The sequence below is a fragment of the Apaloderma vittatum genome, unplaced genomic scaffold (assembly GCF_000703405.1).
Source record: "Apaloderma vittatum isolate BGI_N311 unplaced genomic scaffold, ASM70340v1 scaffold4463, whole genome shotgun sequence".
NCBI lineage: Eukaryota > Metazoa > Chordata > Aves > Trogoniformes > Trogonidae > Apaloderma > Apaloderma vittatum.
Genome location: NW_009707386.1, coordinates 53,491 through 76,049, shown reverse-complemented (window position 1 = coordinate 76,049; position 22,559 = coordinate 53,491). Strand labels below are relative to the sequence as shown.

General features: G+C 39.2%; 1 protein-coding gene across 1 annotated transcript in view; it reads left to right on the top strand.

The window, feature by feature from the left end:
* Window positions 1-728: 728 nt before the first annotated feature.
* LOC104271486 (contactin-associated protein-like 5) overlaps window positions 729-22,559 on the top strand; it is a gene marked incomplete at its 5' end in the record, with an annotated part of 55,714 nt that continues 33,883 nt past the window's right edge. Inside the window, 5 exons of the mRNA XM_009866168.1 lie at window positions 729-892; window positions 10,273-10,400; window positions 10,587-10,757; window positions 12,741-12,959; window positions 21,402-21,641. Coding sequence (XP_009864470.1) covers window positions 729-892; window positions 10,273-10,400; window positions 10,587-10,757; window positions 12,741-12,959; window positions 21,402-21,641 — 922 coding nt within the window. The remainder of the gene's footprint in view (window positions 893-10,272; window positions 10,401-10,586; window positions 10,758-12,740; window positions 12,960-21,401; window positions 21,642-22,559) is intronic.

Sequence of the window (22,559 nt, the reverse complement as noted above, 5' to 3'; positions counted from 1 at the left end):
AATATCTTATGGACTTTGCATTTGCAAATTCCACTCTTGGAAAACACATTAAACTACCTGGTCCTGCTCCCTTAGAAACCAATGCAAAATTTGTCTTAGTTTTGAGAGGAACTATATTAAGCCCGTAGTAATAGGTTGGTTCATGAGTTATTTGTGAAGATTTTTGCTATTTATATATGTGTCATAAGGTAAAAAAAAAAAAAAAAATCCCAATCTAAGAGCTAGAGTCTCCTTCTTAACAGGTAAACTCTGGAAGAGGTCCTTAACCAATACTTGGTGGTTCAAGACAGCTGTACGGTGTGAGTTGTGGCAGGATAATTGTTTTCAATCTCTTTCAGTGACCAGATGCCCTCTCTAGCATCACACAAAAACACTGGGCACAGCTGGTTGGGACAGAGGGGGTGTGTTCACGCATCAAAAGTCATTGCAGGTGAAATATGCCAAGGTTCTCATGAATGATTGGTGTATGAGCCTTGTGGGGAAAACATCTGCTTCTCAAACCAAATGGAATTACCATAGAGCTGTAAACTCAATGCGAGTTCCATCAAATGAACTTGGGCAAAGTTTATGGGTTTTTACTTCTGTAGCTTGCATCTTTTCTTTCAGTATTATTTAACATGTCCACCTCCATTCTTTTTTTTTCATTCTCAGGAGAATCCAGTTTGCTTACAAGTTCTCTTTCTCTCTGTTTTTATCTTTTCTCTTTCTTTTCCCCTCTTTTTCCCTTTCATCCAGATGGAACGCCATTTGCTTGGTGGGTTGGCCGTGCCAATGAAAAGCATCTTTACTGGGGAGGATCTCTTCCGGGCATTCAACAGTGTGCATGTGGACTGGAAGAAAGTTGTCTGGATATGAGATATTTTTGCAACTGTGATGCAGATAGAGAAGAATGGTAATAATTTTAATGTGTATAGTAGTGTCTGTGTGAGAACTGGGGATAGGAAGTAAGGCAAGAAGAGTTAAATCTTGTCCTGATTGACAGCTCAGGAAGCTTGAATGGCTTGAGTATGATTAAATGAGAATAAGAGTTAAACTAGAATTTGGACTTGTGATTTAATGTTAAATTTCTCATTTGAACTAAAGACAAGATATCTGGCTGAAGCAGGTTGCTGAGATGGATTGTCTTCAAAAAATCTTTGTTGCTGACTGCCAAATCCAGTTGCTTTATTTGTTTTAAAATTTCCATCGATACAACTGGATCATTGCATGAATAAAACCTCTAGGACTTTGGTGGATGGGTATGTATCAGAGCAGAAAATTCAGACGTAGACAGCAAAATTCAGGTAAAGACAGCTAGAGAACAAGAAATCTGTGCTATCAAAAAAAATTGTCCTTTTCTTATGAAACAGTATACCTATATGTGCCTTAACTTTCTTTTGCATCAAGTCTCAAGCTTTTGGAAGTCAATGGAAGGATTTCCTTTAGCTTCTGTAGGTTTTCGTTCAGTCTTCATAGGAAGTTTTAGATTTATGTCATGAACATTCAAAGGCTTCCTTGGGTTCGCACCTCTGTTGTGCCCTTGAGGTCGCATGAATTTGCAAAACCCACCTCACAACCTTCTCCCATTCTCTGCAGCTTAAGAAACTCTCCAGCAGCTGAGAGCTAGTTGGTGAATTTTCCAGTTAATTCCATACTTGTGTTGGAGGGGACAGAAATGCCAGATGAGTGTTGTTGAAAGTACAGTCTGAAACACTGTGAAAATACGTATGAGAACTCTGCTTCACCCTCTCTCTCTTCCAGAAAACTCATTGATAAGAGCTGCTGCCCTTTCTCTAAAAAAAACCCCTATTTTAATCTCGACTAGTTCAGAAATGACAAATAATGGAAGTAGACAAGAAATGTCTTGCTGTAATAGGCTACTGTGTTTGAAATAATGTTCGAATTATCACTGTGAAACCTTCACTGGAAGGAGAATGAGTAGAAAGGAACTGTAGAGGATCTTGAAAGAAAAGAAATCTAATGCAGAAATGACTTGTCACTGTATGTGTTGGGCTTTTTTTGGTTGCTCAATTTACAGTTATCATGACTATTCACTTGGACTCTTTATATCCCTAGGGTCACTATTCACTTTCAAAAATCATAGCTGAGATTTCTCCAGGAAGATATTCATGTAAATGTTGGTTTATGAATTGATTTATATAGAAGGGCCTGGCTGCACATGTTATTCTATCTTTTCCTTACTGTTTCGTTATCAGATATACTTGGTGAGGTTTGTACATGAGCATCAACAGCATTTGTTTTTACTGGTGCTTTTTACTACTGCTCTTTGGATAGGCCACTTTTTGCTTTATGGTGAGCTGCTACTCAAGAGGAGTAGAGTGTGTTATGCTGGCATACCACTGGGGTTGTAGTCTGAGGTTGCAGGTCTGTACACCACTAGATTGTACAAACCAATGAAAGATGAAAGCTAAATGCGGTTTTGTAATGTTTCAGCTGAGTCTCCTAAGGAAATGAGACCTAAGTGAGTTATGCTGTGGGTGTTTATTTCCATTTTCCCCCCACACCCAATGACTTTCAGCAAGCAGACACATTTCAAACATCTTTAACAGAGAAGGAGAAATCTCAAAAGTATTAGAAATTACACATTCCATGAAAATTTATGTCAGGGTGAGGGGAAAAAGCCAATTAAAATCCACAAGAAGGAAGTTAGGAAGCATACACTCTTATTAGATTTTTAGAAAAATCCTCACGGGAGAGAGAGGTTGGAAATCATGCTTCATTAGCTTGGCAGCTCTGAAAGCTACTTGTTTCTCCTAATTTCATTATAATAACAGGATATGCATAGAAGTTTTCTCATCTAAACTGCCTACTCTTTGTTGGATTGGAGGTTCAGGTGTTTTGTTTTTTTAATCCACTTGAAATTTGGACTTTGGTAGTATTCTGAATTGCAGGTTGCCTTTTTAAAAGCTAAAAAACCCTTGACCTTTACAAAGAGTTTCTAAACATAAGAAATTTCATGCCTCTTGAAGATTGCTTTTGTGTTTCTCTGCTAGAACACTGACCCCCTGATACATAATGAGCATTTGAATCTTAAACCTGCTGAGATCTGAACTGTGACTTTAACCTCCTATACATTACAGTGGAAGGAGCAAGACAGCAGTAGATGCATTTATTTGCCTTAGCATGAAATAAAATGGGTGCTGCAGAGTGGAAAACCAGAAAATCATTTTTAGTCCTTTCAGATAAATTACGCTGCTCACTGCAGCTCCAAGGTAGGAACTCACCAGAACAGCTGGAGTGTCCTTCTGAAGAGGAGACAGGCTTAGGATTTTGCTTTTATTTGGTTTCCCTAGACCAAGTCTTGGGTGCAGAAGCAGCTACTAATTTCCCAGAGCAACAAAAGAAATGGAAAACAAGAGAGAACAGACCTGCAATAAAGTCCTGAACCAGGTGTTTGGAAGCTCACAATATGCACTTTTAGGCATGCTGACTTTTAAATGACATCTAAGCAGACACCTGATCCAGCTGCTATTTCTGAACTCTTACTTGACACCAAGTTAGTCCCCCTAGAGTTATGCTGGCCAAATGAACAGGAATACAACTGGTTGCATGCTCTATGAGGCAGACCTTTGTATTTTTCACCTTTTTATTAGGGCATTCTAGTGAATAATATATTTTCCTATCCAGATCCTCACTATGCTTGCAAACTCTGCAGTCCGTGTGTTGACAGCTAGTTCTGTCACTGCACAGTAGTGGAGCATCTTCATGATATTTGCTGGAGAATGGGAGAAATCCTCTGCTGAGGGAGCAGAGGCTTGAGTTATCACCCTGACCCATGCAAGGGATCTGGAAAGGTGCTAAATATAACTTGTCTGTAGTTTATGCATGCCTGTAAAAAGAGAGAGATGCCTCAATGTTGAAAGCTCTTGCTAGGGGTTGAGAATATTCACAGAAATCCAATGGCTGAAAGCTGAAGCTAAACCTAGTTCAGAAGATTTCTTTCTTGCTCTTGCCCTTCTCGAACACTGAGAATAGCTAACTGTTGGGACAAGTTATGAATAAATGAGATGGATTTGCGATTGTCTTTCAAAGATATTCCTTGTTTCAAACAGAAGGCATGTAATGATTCAAGCATTATTGGGAAAAGGTATTTAACTGATCTAAAGAGTAAGGCATTTCTGAAGTGCAGACAGGGTTGTTTTATCTTAGGGTTATGGTTTAGTGGTGGACCTGGCATTGCTAGATTAATGGTCTTTTTCAACCTAGATGATTCTGTGACCCTAAATCCATTCTAGAGATCCTTTAGATCCTTAACTACCTCTCTCACATTGTCTTTCATCACAAGTAAAATTCTCTTCCCTTGGCAATGAAAGCCTTGCTGCTCGCCAAATCTTTCATTTTAAATGGGAGGAACCTGTTTCATGCCATGGTGTGGTGCATGACTATCCTGAATTCCGTTTGCACTTTGGTCTCTGTCTCTGGAACCCATTTTTAAGCCAAACTTGCTTGAAGCCAGTGATCAAACCCAACGTATTTCTCATTGACTGAATTCACCTGGAAACCTTATGAATTTGGAGAACTATACAGCTTTTTTTTTTTTTTTAATCTGTGGAAGTGATTTTCTACAGGAACCTCAGACATCTCAGCAGAGTGTGGTGGATAGTGTTGATTCCACCCAGTAGCTAACTGGACATCTCTTATTTCTCTTCTCCAGTCTTACTATTCAAATTATAGGAGTATCCTTTTCTTTATCTTCCAGAACAGCCTTTTTCTCTGGGGATCTAATCCTTTGAGTTTTTCCATTTCCAGAGTAACACACATTCATCTCTTTACTGTGCCTTTGAGGTACCGCAAGCAACAAGGAAATCACAGGACATGAAAAGAAGGGCTACTTTGGCTCCCAGACATTTATTGAGTCTATCCAGCTTCTTTCAAGGAGTAAAGCCACGTGGAAGCAAATGAAGCCCTCTTTGGTTGAAGTATATTTGTGCAAAGCTGTGCTAGAGCCAGGATGCTAAAACTGGAAGGGTTGAGGAGAGCAGAGAAACCCAGCTGCTGACAAGCCCGGATTTGACAGGTTTTGTTTGCTCAGCCACTATTCTGCACTGAATCCGTTTCCCCAGAAGCAATGCAGGCAAAGTCCACAGAGCCTGTGAGCTCATAAATAAACCCTGCCGGAGGTGACCTGGCCTGTATAGAGCTGTCTTGGTTATCTGCCTTCATGACTGCATTTGTCAACAAACTAGAAGAGCTGCCTGTAGAGAGCTGACTGTAGCAGGCCCCTGAGGTGTCAGGAATCAATTCATTAGTATCATTACCAAACTCTTTCTCTGTACCTCTTCTCTAATTCACCAAAATACAGGCACTACATCGTGCCTGCAACTCCTGGCTGTCGCCCTTTCTGTGTTGTTTTTTTCTTTATCATGACTCTACACTACTGTACACAGTAAAGCATTTTTGGATTGAGCTGGTGGGTAAGATATAAATTAAAATGTATTCTTTTGGATTATTAATATGTCCTGCACAGGGCTCAAAACTTTTCCGGATGGAAGTGTGTTTCACTGGTCCATTCCTCATACAGTGCACTGACATCTGCTGCTGGTGGTACTCTTTTCCCCAAGTGTACTGTATTCATAGAATCCTGAATATCTGTATTGAATATCTGAGCTACTAAGGCTCAGACCCCCACCAGAGTTTTCATTAATGTAAAAGAAGAAAACATACCAATAGGGGATCATATGAGAAGAAATTATATTTAATGACACCACTGCTCTACCATCTGTTACAAATAATATGGAAACAGCTACCTAGAGATTACCAATTTATGATGGTTTACACTGTTAGGATACCACAGAGTGCGATTTCTCTGAACATGCTTTTATTAGTAGCCAGGAAGAAGAAAAATAGTCTCATCTACCATCAAAATAGTTACTTGTCATTTACAGGTAAGACTACCAGTGCTACATCTTAAAGTATCTGGTTGCTGCACTATCACCTTTATTGCTGCACTTGCACCAAAATTTATTTCTTCTTTTTTTTCCTTCATCCCCCTCCCCCCATATATAGAGCATTTGTTTGATGTGCAACATGCCTCAGCTTATTGAGGAAGTCCTTTGGGTAGATGCAGACATTAATCTTCAGACATGAATAAATAGATGACAGCCTACTGTATTTAATACCCATAACTAAAAATATTTCAGTGATTTAATTTAAAGGGCATTATTGGATTTGGTTTGGTTTGGTTTTGCCTGTGGGAACTACAAATTGATACTATCCTTTATGCAAAGAGCTCAGAGAGGCATCTGTTCATTGAGGGTTTTTTCCACTCTCTGAAAAACATGTAGATTTTCGTCTGGATTGGTGCCGATATGTGAACCAGGTCAGGTAAGCAGTAGGTGTGCATCCCAGGTTTATTAATTTATTTGTACCAATTTCTGTGTGTAGAGCACTTCTTTCAGGAAAGGGAAAAAAAATGCTTGTATTTTTGTGAAATCAGTATTTAACTTACATACCTGGCCAAGAAGCATCACCCCCCAGGATCAGCCATAGTTCTCAATACTGAAAAGTGGGGCATAGAATGATGCAAAACGCTTGCTCAGTGGAAGTGATCACAGAGAGCTATGTGAAACCTGCTAATAGAAATAGAGTAGTGATTTTGGCTAACCTGAGAAGCAGATGTGGAAAATAAAATATAATCTGGTTTGAAGTGTATGTGAACTGCTAAATTAAAATACATATAAGTAAAAACTAGCTCTGAGAATAAACACAGAAATAATCATAATCAAGGTCCTTCTGGATGGCATCCCTTCCCTCCAGTGTGTCAGCTGCACCACACAGCTTGGTCTTGTCAGCCAACTTGCTGGGGATATACTCAATCCCACTGTCCATGTCATCGACAAAGATGTTAAAACAGCACCGGTCCCAATATGGAACCCTGAGGAACAGCTCTCGTCACTGGTCTCCACTTGGATATTGAGCCACTGACCACAGCTTTTTGCATGTGACCGTCCAGCCAATTCCTTATACATCAAGCATATAAGGACATCCATGTCTCTCCAATTTAGAGACAAGGATGTCACATGAGACAGTGTCAAATGCTTTCCTCAAGTCCAGGTAGATGTCATGAGTTGCTCTTCCCTTATCCATCAGTGCTCTAACCCTGTTGTAGAGTTTAACAAGGTTTTACTTTTGTTCAAAAGACAAAATCATATATGTGCACATTGGAGTGCAGATGCTTTCTATCAGAATATAGCACTTTTTATTTGAAAACTGTAGTACATTAAAAGTGATCCCCAAGCTCCCTTCAGGCAAAATTCCAAATGTTTTGTCCAAAGCCTGGAATATTTGTGTTTTGTAGTGCTACAGTAGTGCCTCCAGGAAATTATTGTACAGGTACATGAAGCTCTCTTGCTCCTCTCTGAGGCATAATACACTATATTTGAGGGGCTGTCATGGTGTACCATGTAAAGAGAAGAGTAATCGAGTGCTTTGTAAGAAGTGGAGCCTGAAATTAGCTCAACTCAAAGAATACCAGGAATTTAAGACACTCAAACTTTAGATCCCATGAGGGCCTTTATAGTGTCTTCAAATCTCTTTCTTACCTGAAACATCTTAGGTGTTGACTCTTCACCAAAAACTTCATTCCCAACCATGAATAAAAATAATAAACTGCAACAATAGGGATGGTTTCCCTGTCATTAACACATTCTTAGAATGGCAGGATGTTTTTCTGATAGGTTTTATTTCATTGTATGAGAATACAGATCCTTACACAAGTCTTTTTTAACACGTATGAGAGAATAAAATACATAAAAGCTGCTGTTTGAGCTTCAAGAGAAACTCGATTGAGTTTTCAAGGCATTAACATAAAAATGAAGATTTTTATTGGATCTGGAATATTTTTCTTTCTCACACTTGAGCTATGCTACTCAAGTTCTCTGTGACACTGGCATATAACTAGTAAAAACTCAAAGCCATAAAATTTGATATAAAATAACTTCATGCAATATAACAGAATATCTAATAAGCAATGCAGTTTTCAGAGATGTGGAATAGACAGCTTTAAAATGTCACCATTTCATTTTTTTGGTAAATATCTTGAGTGGTAGCTGTAGGAAGATACTGATTTTTAGTTTAATGGTGATCATAGTCAAAAGACTGCACTATTTTTAGAATAAAAATAAATTTTCAGTCTCTAAATATTTTGTGACTTTTATTTTTATAAAAGTAAATGCCACCTTAGTTATTCGTGTGTATATTGCTTAATTATATCCTCTTTCTGTGTATCTTTCTGCTTCCCTTTTATTTTTCTGCCTACTCCTCTTCCTCCCACCTACTGAAACACCTTATTTAATTATCTTCCTAAGAAATACTCAGATAGTTCAGCTTTTGTTCCAACTGTTTCATAATCTGTTGAGAACACTTCCACTAACTTTCAAAGATTGATATGGTAAGCTATATGAGTATGCTGCTGAGATACCTCCATTAAGAGATTTGGGGACCAAGTAGTTTTGATTCATACATGTTATTTTTCCTTCTGAGTTTGTATTGAAGCCATCACTCTGCCTCGTGCCTAGGAATTTCATCTTGCTGGACTTTGTAATTATCTGCATGTCACATACCCACTGAAGCAAGAAAAAAGTGTTAGGGTCGGAGAGGTACCTTTCCTTTTCCGCTTGGAATTATGAGACAATTAACTGTGCTGTGTGCAATTAGAAACAATGAAAAATAAATGAATTGTATGCAGCCTTTATCAAAAAGATCAAAATACTCGTAGTTTTTCTAACACTAGAGTAGAGCACTTAGCCAAGCAAACATCCAAGGTTTTGTGTCAGCTGCAGTGTTTATCTTGATTATTACTTCTTTGCTGAAGAAGTCCTGTGTCCCTTCCCATATCTGGAACTATAATGAGAGGTGTCTTCGTGGAAGGTAGTGTTACGAGCAGCATATAGGTAGTCTGGGATCCTGCCTGGAATGTCAGACTCTTTGGCAGTGCTATCGCTCAAAAAGGGATACCTGTTTCTTGAGGCTTTGTGTCATACCTCCCTGAAAGAGCAGTGGGTGTAAATTTGGGATTACTGGCATTTTGGATCCAGTCATTGTTGCCATCCCCATGTGCAGTATTGTAGTCTTCCACCTCTGAGCAGGCAGGTGAGTTGAGTCCAGACCCTGTATGGAGATTGCTGGTCATGTGGAAGTGGGAATCCTTTTCTCCAAAACTACTGAGATTCAGCCTCTTGAAAGATGCTCTGCCAGGTTTATGTGCCCAGGTGCACAGCAGACCTCAACCCTGAGAAAAAGAGCTAGGAGAAGAAAAAACTCTTCACTGTGGAGATAAGACACAGTAGCACTCACCTCTCTGTAATGAATCGATAGAGAAATACCTCAAGAGGGCAGTTTGGCTCTGGTAAGGTCAGGGTTGGATGCCTGAGGGACTTGGTTCAGTTCATGAAGTGCAGTGGGATGAATGCACATCTGTGTACCCTGCCTGAGTCAAAGCCACTCAATCAGCTTAGACACCAGAGGGCTGCCATGAAATACTGTGCTGCATTTTGAGAACAACGGTTTGCCCAGCACACTCAAAGTACAAACCAAGGAATCGTTCTTTCTTTCTTTTCTCTTCCTTTCTAGCAGCTGTGTGTGAGTCGCAGCTGAAGAGCAAACCCAGCTGATACAAAGAAGAGACTATAGTTGGGCAGTGCAGTAAATCAGCCTCGCCTATGTCAGCTTCTGAACCAGAATTTCCACAGGCCTGTAATGCAAAGGGCTGATTCAGTCCAAACTCATTCTGCCAATTCAACCATCTTCACGGTGTGCCGAGCTGGTTGTGTACCAGCCGTCTTGAAGGTGGATCAGGTATTGTCTGGCTGGATCAGGTATCAGGGGCCTCTTCCTGGACTTATAAAATATAAAGCAAGTATAAATGCTGTTATCTGTCTTCAGCTGCCTTAACAGAAATGCAAACTTGCATTAATGCCTGATCCACATCACACTCATCCTGCTGAGCCTGGTAGATGCCCACTTTAGACTAGTGCCATCGGGCAGAATGACAGCACTCTGCCTCGGTTTCACAGTCGTTCTGCACTTCTGAACCACAGCTGAAGCCTGTGCCCAAATACAGTCTCTTCAGTGATCAGAATTAGGTATAAGCGTAGAGCGTACATGTGCAGGTGCCTATCCTAACTAGTGCATACCAGTAACACTTCCTTTAGATAATTCTGCAAAAGACCTTTTATCTTTAATAAGTGTTTTCAAATATTGGCTTGCATGAGGAACGCTGGGTATTTTGTCTGTGGTTAATCTGTCTCTTTCTGTTTGTTTATTATAATCCAGGACAAATGATACCGGCCTCCTTGCTTTCAAAGACCATTTGCCTGTAACTCAGATAGTGATCACTGACACAAACAGATCAAATTCTGAGGCTGCTTGGAAAATCGGCCCTTTGCGTTGCTATGGAGACAGTGAGTACTAGCTCTTCTCAATTTCCATAGGTACAGAATGTTCCCTCTTTCTTTTTGTTTTTGTGTGTCTTTTTTTAAAAAAAACCCCCACACCCGTATTTATCCGATGAAAGGTGACTTTGCACGTGTGTCTCACAGCTGCTGTCCTGTTCCAATTAACTATAGAGAAGGGGGTTGTGTTTGCAGGGCAGTTCTGGAACGCTGCTTCCTTCAATACAGAGGCCTCCTACCTGCACTTTCCCACCTTCCATGCCGAGGTCAGCGCAGACATCTCCTTCTTCTTCAAAACTACAGCTGTCTCTGGGGTATTCTTGGAAAATCTTGGAATGAAAGACTTCATACGAGTTGAAATAAGCTGTAAGTTTCACCACTGAGAAATCTTTAGTGTTTGCCCAATTTGACATGTGCGGGGAAGTGGGAAGGACATATTTTCTTCTGTCGTGAGATGGTTGGTGATACCTGAAGAGGATGAGATGGAGACATAAAGACTCATTAACCTAGACTTATCTACTTGTTCTGTCAGAGTGTCCTTGAATAGTCTTGGTCATTGTACTTGATTTTGTTATGGTTAGATTTGTGTTTCTTAAACAAACAGATGACTGAACTTACATTTTCAACACTCTCTTTAGAGAAAAAGCTACTAGTTAGATGTACCCGTAGACTTTAATTTTAGTTGAAAAATGAAAAATTTAATACAACCGCTCTGATGATTACTTGCTACACACCCAGTCTGATGCAGCCCGTGTTTCAGAGGAACTCAGTATGTGTGGTAGATCTACAAGGTGAAAGTCTATGAAGGACAGGATGCTAATGCAAGATACGTCAGTCACAGTTGTAATGGGCCTTAAATACTTCAAAACCTACTAAGTGACTACAGTGTAACAGTTACTTAGTATATAAAGGAGAGTAGCGGGGAACTTAATTAGTGAGGTTTTGCCTCATTCCTGACCTCATGACTTCAAATATTTATTAGTGACAAAAGAGTACTGTGGCTTTGACATGAAATATGACTTCTGTCTTACAAATTCTGTCAAGCTTAGGAAAAACAAACTGAGCGTTATGCATTTTATAATATACTTATAATAACCCCAACATAAAATTTAATAAAACAGGGCTCCAAGGCCCTTCGATTCATTAAACCAATGGTAGATGTCATGGTGCATTATCACAAGGTAATGAGGTATGATTTACTGTTAATTGCACATCAAAGTCCAATTTGGTTGTACTTCAGTGTACTGCATTTCATTCTCAGGGATATGGAAGTAACAATGGCACTTTGATATCAGATGTAACAAATACTCTGAACTGCCAAGAAGATTGTCTAGTGAAAGCTTTTGTATGTGTGTTAAGTTTGTACTCTTAGTTAAATTAGTTATTTAAAAGTTTGGAGAAAGTCTTGTCTTTTAAATTTAGGCTTCTCATTAACAGTTTGGTGGTGTATTTCTCACTGCCAGATGGAATTTGCAGCCTAAAGGCCTGGTGTCGAGGAAGCTCCACAGACCAGCTGCTTCGAAGGGAAATGGCCTTTTAGCAGATGCAGGAGCTCAGAATAGATCTTTGTCTATCCCTATGGAGTATTTCCTATCTTAACTATCTAAGAACCAGCTTCCAAAACCAGACTTATCCAATTTGTTGGGCATGAAATAACAGGTGTTTATGAATTTTCAATCCACAGGCTTCTGGTTATGTAGTCTCTGGACTTGGTTCTTGTTATTTTTGTTAAAAAGTTCTGTCCCCTTTCAGGGTTCCAGAAGAGTGAGATGGATTCCTTTGTATGGCAGTTGTTTTTCGATATCATCTTTCTAGCAGCCTTACTATCTCTGGACATGTGTTGTGTATGCCTCTTTAGTTTAGGATCACCAAAGAACTAGTTTTGCTCAGCTGTTTTTCCTGGCTTCTAGAGTCAGACTTATTCAGGCAAATGAATGCTTGTAGGATCCTCTCCTACCATACACAGCCAAGTTCTGTTATTGTTAAGTACACGCATTTAGTCAGAAAAAGCTGCTCTCTCCCATCTTAGCATTATTTGACCAAAATCTTTCACTACTGTTATGTGACTTTTGTACAGCATTTGGCACTCTTGCTACAGAAGGAGAACTGTTATAGCAAAAAGAGATGGGTACCCACAGCCAAGCATAATCACAGCAGAGATCAAACAATGAGGCTGCAGGCTTAGATTTATGTATAAGCTGCTTTGTAGGAGATGGGAGGTAAATGATACTATACTATTTGCTGACATAAAAGTTAATGGACCCTATATTTATGCAAGATTTCTTGATGTCAAAACCATGATTTAATTCAGACCTTCACCTCCTCTTCACATCTATTAATCTATTCCAGCTCCCAAAGAGATCACCTTCTCCATAGATGTTGGGAATGGCCCCACAGAAGCCACCGTGCAGTCTCCCACACCCCTGAATGACAACCAGTGGCACTATGTCCGAGCAGAGAGGAACCTCAAGCAAACCTCTCTCCAGGTGGACAGCCTCCCCAAGAAGGTCCTGGAGGCACCTGCTGAGGGGCACTTCCGACTGCAGCTTAACAGCCAGTTATTTGTAGGTAGGGACCATTTATGGGTTTCTGTAGATATGTACAATATTTCTATGTCCATACCTTGGTAGTGTTGTTGTTCCACCGTTGAGCTTTCACCATTCACCTAATTCTGCTTTCTCGTCTTCCATTCCTGCATGGGAAACATAAAATAAACCCAAATTACTGCCTCTACACTCAGAGGACTAGCTGTGGTTTAAGCATACCATACTAGACAGTGTTTTTAGGGTCTGAGGTTGCTTGAAACATATTTATTGCCAAAGAATTCATAGTAGTACTTCTTGTGTTGCACTGGCTCCGTAATTTGCTGTAGGGAATGTGAGTTCTCTCCTTAGATGCAATTTAAAAGGTACAAATTTGTCACATAAGTTTCTGGGGCAAAGCCTGATGACAGCATGGTCTTAAAAGTTTGTTCCTTCTGGCATGCCACACCAAACCATTATTTGGCCATAGAACACATGTGTGAGAGAGCTATGTACACAGCCAAAGCAAACACAGTTATTTTAACTAAAGGTGATCTTTCAAGGGGAAGAAAAAAAATCTGTTTACATATAGTTTGTTTCCCTATCTCCCTTGCAAATGAAATCTAGATTGGGACCACCTTGTATTTGATAATATTATCAGGGATTACAGAAAGACTTCTCCCTTTTCTATAAATCAAACACTATCTTTCTGGGTAATCTGCTTGGTGATGGAAGGGATTGTAACCTGCTTCTTATTCAGGCTACTCGGGTAACTACTGATTCTTTCCTTGAACTGGGTTCTCTTACTTAGTTGAAATTCTATAGCAAAACTCAATCTCTCAATTCCTTTTAATGAAGTTTACACATGTATTCACACCCTTTGATTTAAGAAGATTTTGGGGTATTTATTTCAGCTTTTTATAGTATACATGTGCAGTAATTACTGCACTCTGAATGTAAGGAATGAATCTATTAAAAAATAGATATAGCTGCATCAACAGCCAGGAGTCCTTCCTCATAGCTGTCAATTTATGTCTGAAATGGTCTCTGAGAGACTCAGCTGGAAGAAAGGTCACTGAAGTGCTCACAGAAGGGAGGCTTAAGACTGCCACAGTGCAAGATTTTTGCTTTCTGGTATGAAGCATGCTGCTATCATTTGTTTCTCAAATGCTAAAACGATCCTAAGAACATGTTCTGCAGGAGGTCAGGCCTGAAGGCAGTAGGGTTGGGCTGCTTGACACCATAGATACATCAGAGAAATCTATTCAAGGTAGTTTCCAGTTAGAAAACTTAGAGAATTTAATGATTGGATAGACTTCTGCCAAATTTCGGTTGTGTCTTGTCAGAGGAGTAAAAATTAAGGATTTATCTGAAGTCATCCATCAGATATGTCATATATCAACTGCTTACCATTTCACATCTGAAAAGCAGTATCTGCCTATAAACTTGCTTTTCTGCCTCAGTGAAATAAACAAGTTACCTGAACGAATTTCATGGTGGTTTTAAAGTGACATAATCAATGAATTGCATCATGGAAATCCGTGGTAGTTAAGGACCTTAACAGAGAAATGTGCCAACAGGAACCCTTGTCAGCAAAGACAAATGCAAAGCCCTGCAACTGGGGTAGAATAGCGTCATGTATCCATACAAGCTGGGGATTGAGTGGATGGGTAGCAGCTGTGCAGAAATGGTCACGTTGGTTTTGGTGCTGAAATGAATCTCTATCTCATCTGAACAGGTCGGAGCAGTTCATCTCCACCAGTGGCTTCCAACCTAATGTTTTCTCTGATTGTACTTAATATTTACAGTAAACTCTAGGACATAGTTACTTTATCTCAGTCCAGAGATAAAAAGTTCTCACTGTGCAGTATACATATTGCATTCAGTTGCCCATCCACCCTTTTACTGAACCCTGAACAAAAGGGATGGAAAAATCTAATTTTTTTAGGAGTGATTTTTCAGCCCTTAGCTCTACCATATTGAAGGTCAAAACTGTTTGTGACTTCCTGAATTTTCCTAAGGGAAGTCAGAAAAGATGGAAACCTGGGCAGCCTGCTGATTCTGACACTATCCCCAGGTGCTCGAGGGAAAGGTGGCAGAAGTCCAAAAATACACAGATGTGGCATAATTTGTCTCTGCTGAAGGTCTCATTCCAATCTCTAATAGGAAGCAACTGATTTAACACCTCAACCATGTGGAGTGAATTTTATCCCATCTGCAAAATAAATGCATAAACAACAATGTAAAAAGCAAAGAAGCAGTAGAACATAGTATTACTCCCTACTCTCACTATAATCCACAACATATTGGTTTCTGCACCATTCTGCATACGGTGATTAAGGGTTTTCCACAGTTAGTATGCACATTCTTAATTAATAATCTATATAACTGACATGATTTGCTATTTTAAAAATGTTCCAAATATTTTTTGATTGAATCTTTCTATTTCGTTGCATTTAAACATGGACCTTGTTTCCATACTGGAGGTAGCTGGTCATTAAGACGTATCTTTTTTTTTTCTTGATTCTTCTCCAGAATCAATTCAAGTATTTTGTAAATCTCATAAATAAGGGTCAATGTCAACATTTAATTTAGTTTATTTATCTTCTGGAAGGATTTATTGATCCTTTGGGATGAAGGAACTATATTAGTATCATGTAGCATTATGATGATGATTGAATGGAGATCTGTAGCTTTCAAACTACTATTATTTTCCTGTTGCTTCAGAGATGTCAGCCTATATGAAGTATATGTGAGGTGGTTTTGCCTTTTCTTTTTAGGGAATTATATACAGTAGAACACATATATAAAATAAATTTAGACATATGTAAAATTTGGCTACGGGGCAGTTGGCATGTAACAGAGTTTTAAAGGAGTTCTGCTAATTTGGACCAATTAATTGCTTGTCTCTACTTGTTTGTTGAATTGATTATTTACTTCTGTTTTGGCCAAATTTTTTCTTAACCCAAAACTCAGATACATTTGGGATTGTATGTAACAGAAGAATATAGCTCTTGGGTTTTTATGTTAGTTTGTTGGAGGGTTTTTGTAAAAGTTGACCTGTTAAACTGACTTTACTTTCTATGTTTTATAGTGAGGAAAGTTGAACAGAAGCCTTCGCTAGCAATGGTAACAGTCAGTTCTAGGCAGTCATGGAGCTGTGCTTCATTTACTTCCAATGTGGCAATACTTTCACATTGTGAGGAGGTTAATCAGCCTTTTTAATACTTCACATCCTTACATGGGAGTTAAGAAGGCCTGACTTTCCTTGGAAGTTTATCTTCAGATTGACTGATTTAGGTATTTTAGGAGATTTAGGCTTTTACTGAAGATTTCCCAATGACTAAGCACAGAGAAGGATTTATCTTTTATGTGTGTAGGTTCTTTTATGTCCAATAAGGGACTTCTATCTTTGTGAGTGGAGCCCTTGATGCTGTTTCTCTCTTATTTGCCCTACTGCCAGTTTTCTTGAAATATGGAAGAACATAATGTTCTCTCACTTAAGTCTGGGCAAGGAATTAAAAAAGACTGGATTTAGAGATAGAAATAACCACATAGGTAAGCAAATACTCTCTTCCATAAGAAAACAAACCAAAAAATCACAAATCACAACAATTGTCTAATATTTTTAGAAGGAGAAAACACTGACAGTGAACTAACACAAAACTGTGTCCTGAAGACTGTGAAAAATGGGAACTTGAGTTGTTTCAGAGGAATACTAACTGGTATATAATGACAGCAAATTCAGTATTTGGATGTCATGGCTGCTTATTCCAGCAGAGAAATCCAGATGTTCAGAGACTACAGCAGAACCTGGGTATCTCGCCATGACTTACATTGTCCCTATGCTAATTTTGAGTTGTGCATGTTATTGAACTTAAGCTGTTCTGGGTTATTGCTAGGATAAAAATCAATCTTCAACTTGATCTAAGTACTTACCTGTAACCTTGAGTGTATTTAATTGTCTAAAACTACATTTTTGTGGAGTATATCTGAATGTTAGGCTTGTTTTACTGGGCTTGAGCTCACACTGTATCACTTGGATTAATAGTACCGTCTGTGGGAAAGCTTCTTCACTCACTTCTGGCCTTCACAAGCAGAGTAGCTCTAATTCATTATCTGCACTGTAATGCACACAAAAATATTTCTGTTTTGGAGCTGCAGATAGAGAAGTACATAAGTTTTACATATTCTGGAAAGATGTACTTGGATTGTGATTTATGTTTACCCCAAAGTCTCTTTTATACATTGATACAGCATAAAACGAATTGGTATGGTTGAGAACCAGGTCTATCTTCCCATGTGCTCATACTATTCATTGTATTAACCAAAAGGCTGGAATTTGAGTGTCGTTTCTTTCCATACTGTCTGTTCTCCATTCAGTTCTGCCCAACCAGCTTTCGTTGCCCTGTTTTGTGTTTGATTCAATGGCCTTGGCTGTTCTTGCACCTTGCTGATGTGATGTCGGCCCTGCAGATCTGTCTTTGGGAGATGTTCCCCTTGAGAGAGCAGAACCTAAGCATTTGCTCTGGCCAGCACACAACCTAGCATGTGTAAGAAATTATCATTGCCTGATGTTCCCAGGATTCCATGGCAGTGATGGTTTCTTACACATGCTATTAAAAATACACTATGGGAAACAGCTGCCTTCTTACTATATCTGCCTGAAAATAAAAACAAAAGGAGAGAAGTCAAAATGGAGGTGTTCAAGTCTAAGCACTTATGTTTTATCCTCCTTATCCATAGCAACACAATGTGGTAGGATTTGAGTTTGTTTTATTCCAACCACTTCCTATAAATATCTGTATCCAATTATGGTTTGTTTTTGTTACAGAGAAGTAGTTCTGCATAGTCAGTTAGAGGCAGAATTGTACGTTAAGTAATGATTAGCTAGTGTGTTAAATGTGTAATTGACTCACAGGGAATCTGTGTATTTATCTGTGTTGTACTAGAAAGAGTTTTCCTATGGCTACACTTATTGCAATAAAGACAGAAAGTCTGGTTAAGGCTGACATTGGCACACATGGATATGTGGCAGACTTCTGAGATATCTTTCTGTATGTGCAAAGTGGAAGGGAGAAATGACTTTTAATTCACAGTACACTCAAACAAAATTTGTTCTTAAAGCAACCTAAAGGAGTTAGAAAACAATTTCTCGCTTTCTTTTAGTGGGTCTTGGGTACCTAAGTGCTTTTGGCTGCTTTATCATCCTCACATCATCCTTTGTAATCAGAGCATGGGTATCCTTGCACCTGGTTATGTTTTTTCTGTTAATTTAAAAAAAAATAGTAGAAGAAGCAATCCCCAAACAAATGTACAGGCTAGATAATATCAGCTGCACCAAACTGCCCAGCAACAGGCAAATTTGGCACATTAGTTACATCCAAAAGGACAGGCAAAAATCATTCCTTTCAACGGACAGTCGATTTCAAATCAGCATTCAAATGAGTGATATCCTTCTGGATAGTGCAGCTGTGTCCTGATATATCCCTATGGACCTGGAGGAGGTGTGTCATCATTTCCTCTCATGGTGTAGTCTGACCTGAAACTCCTGTCTTATCGAATGGAAGAGGCATAACCATAACGCTCCAGTATGGGGGGAGAAGGAGAAACATAGTCCTTGAAGACCTCTTTGAGAACAGGATTTGCACTCGAACTGGTAACATCAAGAAGAAAATACAAATGCTAAGAAGCTGATTTGATGCATAAAGCCTTTATCAGAAGTTTTTGTGCTGTTCTTTTGATATGTTGACCTGCAAACTTAAGTGCTGGGTTTCTGGTTTTGTCCTGAAAGCAAGGGAGTTCAGGAATCCTTCAGTGCATCTCCTGTGTCTGTTCTAGGCAGTCCAAATGTGACATATTCCGGAGCAGGTCAACATCTGAGAAGCTTTCTTGGGAGACAGAGAAAAGCAGAGAAGAGATGTACTTTATTTACTCTCGGTTTTAAAGGAATCTGTAGACACTTTGAAATATTTTGGAGGCCAGGAGGAGGAATTAATGCTTAATTCCTTGTATATCCTGACTGCGTTGTAGAGCTTTCAGTTTGAGACTAACAAGTGTTACTTGGATGTCTTCTGAGAAATATCATAGCACATTCTCCTGCTCCTGAGTAATAATAATGATTCTTATACTTTCATTCCTTTTCCTTTTCTTTGTATCAGTTACATTAAAAAAGAATATTCCTAATACTTATTCATGCCACTTCAGCCCCCCTAATCCTGTTCTTACCAAAAAAAGTTCTTTGCTCTTTAAAGCAAATCCTCAATTCAGTGATAGAATGTTAATTATTTATCTAGCTGTGTCACCAAGTTACACTTCGAGTGCTCAGTTGAGAGCTTCTCGCCCCCTCCTCTCAGACTTTCTCTTCCTTTCCCCAAGGCTTCTCAGTGAAATTCAGCAGCATAAATACCTTGTTGAAAGCAGCATGGCTCATTTGACTGTCACCTCCACTCAGCAAAGAACACCCTTAACCTTGGTGTTTATTGCCCTGAGGCTCATCCTAAAATCTGTTTTCCTGAGCAAAACATTGAGGTTGCAGCCATGAAGCTGTCCAGTCTAACAGGCCTGCTGGAGCAGGAGGAATCTGCAAAGACTAATTTTGAGAGGAGTTTTGTTTGTTGTTTTCAGGTTTTTTCTGCTTTGCAGAAACGTGTTTGAAGATTAAGTCTAGTCAATTGACGAGAACTGCCCAAATAATAAACAGATTTGCTTAATACTATGTGGATCTTGGATCATATAGATGTTTTCTGTTAAGCTCTATACTCTCCAGACTTTAGAAGAGGAAAAGAGTGAGAAACTTACTTTACATGGTTTTCCAAAGTGCCTTAGAGAGCAGTAAGAATATGGGTAGTGCAATAAACATGACGTCTGTGGAATAGTTACCAATAGTTTGTAATTTATTTTTGTAATATTTGTGGTTAACATCCATGCAAAAGAAAACACAGTAACAAGCAATCCTACAGGGAGACATTACTGAAAATTCTGTATTGTATGTTTGGGTTTGGAGCAAAATCTCAAGAAAAGAAAAAAAAAAAGAGAGTGTGTGCACAGTGCAGTAAATGCAGAAGGCCCAATTCTTGTGCTCAGAGGGCCTTCGAAATACGTGAGCTAACATTTGCTCACGGGAAAAGAATAGCTCACTAAAGAAGAATATGAAAAAAAGTATTTATCCAAGAAGGGCATCGTAAGATTAGCATGAAATAAACCTGTCTCACACATACTATCTATAGTTCAGTTATTCTAATTCAAATCTAGTATTTCCACTATTAGTATACCAGAAAATAAAACCATGCTAGAATGGTTTAACAGAACAATAGGGTTTTGGCAAGATTGCCTTTTCAACCACTGCTTCATTCTGTTAGTTTGCAGAAGACTTGCTTTAATTAAACGATTTATGAAAAAACAGATGCTATTCTGCCAGAATTTATCAAAAGATGTAATCTCTTATTCACTTTGATATAGAACCAACTTCTACAGAAGAATAATTTGGAAAGATAACTTCTTTCATACTGCTTTTGCAGGAGAATCACCAATAAAGCTGGCATTTCAGAGCCTACAGATGCTGAAAACTACTGAACCAGAATTAGATTTCTTAGCAGCAGGCAGAATTGCAGTATTTTCAAAAGCAAAACATTGGCAATTGCCAAACAAAGCCTACAATAAGAAAAATCATGATATTTTCATAAAGTACGCTAACAATCATCATTATTATCATTCTCAGAGATAATCTCTTATGGAAAAGTGTCTTCACTGTAACACTGTTAGCAATTTTATTGGGCAGATAAGAAGCTAGTTAGCTTGTAGATACTGAAGGCCCTCTTGCATAGATCCATACAGCTCTCTTTTTTCGGAAGAAGCGCAATTATGTTTAACAGTTGTAATAAATAACATAACTGTGACCTGAACTCATGTTTCTTGCCTGCAACAACCATTCACATGCAACATCAGGTTGGGCAGTCATGCATAAATTCTGACTCAAGTCATTTCCCTTCAGCCAGCAGGCCTGGTGCTGAACGTGATTCATCGCTGCTATCTGGACTCATCAGCATGTGTAACTCACCTGCAGTTGGGATTAGGGTGTTATTTATACTCTGTACTATGGCAACAAATAGAAGAAAAAAAACATTTTAGGTTTGGTTTTCTCATGTATTAGGTGATATGCAGACGTACGATAAAGAAGCTAATCTTTTTCCCAAATGAATTTGCAGTTTAAATGCCAGACAGGGCAGCAGATAAGGCAGAAAACAGAAGAATAGCAACAAGAAAGTGTCACATAAAGCTTTTCAGTCCTTTCATAAAGATAAATTGAGACCTTTAGTTTCCAGGGCTGTCCATCTGTTCTCTTTTGCCACCGTATTCATTGATATATAATAGATAATATTTTCTGAAATTCCTGGATTCATATTTGTACCTCTGGATTGGACTTTGGGGCTTTATTACCGTGCAGATTCACCAATGAATGCATATCCTTTTTTTCTTTCTTTTTCAGGGGGAACAGCTTCTAGACAAAACGGCTTTCTGGGATGCATCCGATCTCTGCGTCTAAATGGACAGAAACTTGACCTTGAAGAGCGAGCTAAAATGACACCTGGTGTTAAACCTGGATGTCCAGGACATTGTAGCAGTTATGGTAACCTGTGCCACAATGGAGGAAAATGTGTGGAGAAGTATAACGGTTACGCCTGTGATTGTACCAACTCAGCCTATGAAGGACCTTTCTGCAAAGAAGGTAGGCAGCCACCTTTGGTCCTAAGTCCTTAGTGGTCTCTGAATTACAGCACATTTTCAGCCATGTCAGTTTGGTGTCACGTTACCGTATCAGCTGTCCCTTCAGCATTACTAAATATTTATCTTAAGCAGGCTGTAACACTTCCTTTTATTGACTTCAGTCATGGCCTGAGAAATCACAGTAGTGTTATTTTTACTATTAACATTACCAGCTCTACCTCACGATGGACCAACACCGAGGTCGCGGGTTCGATTCCCGCTCGGTCCCCATGTGTTGCCAGGTCTAGTCGAGAGGTGGCGTCCCTGCCCAAAACAAGGAGGTTGGACTAGATGATCTCTAAGGTCCCTTCCAGCCTAGGCCATTCTATGATTCCTGTACTCGGCTGCATATAACTTGGCCCAGACATTAACAAATGGGGCTGAAATTTTTCTTAATGGTTGTCTGCCCATGTCCTTGCTTTTAAACCTCATCCAGCTTTGTCCACCTTAAAAAAATATTGAGAGCTTTTCTTTAGAGTTTTGGAGCAATGGTGTGACAATAAGAAGTGGCCTTTTTATGTTTCTTTGCCGTTCATGTGACAACCTATCCAAACATTAAGAGATTTTAAAAATAAGTGTGAAGCATTCAGGAGAAAACTGATTTGCACGGCAAATGTGTCCTCACTGAACCTTTCTGGTGGCTTGTACGAGATGTTGCCAACGGCAGAAAAAGGAGCAGGGCAAATAAAGAACGTCCACTGTAAATAGCGTGCTCTTTGGGAGAGGAAGGAGCTAGCAAAACTCCTGCTCAATAACAGCAAGGTGCAGTGCAAGTGTATGAATTTCTAGGGCTGCCCCTCACCTCACAAACATGACAAGTTAACTAAGTGGGCCCCATTATCTGGTGCTGTAAATCAGCTTAGCTGTACTGCAGTCCGTG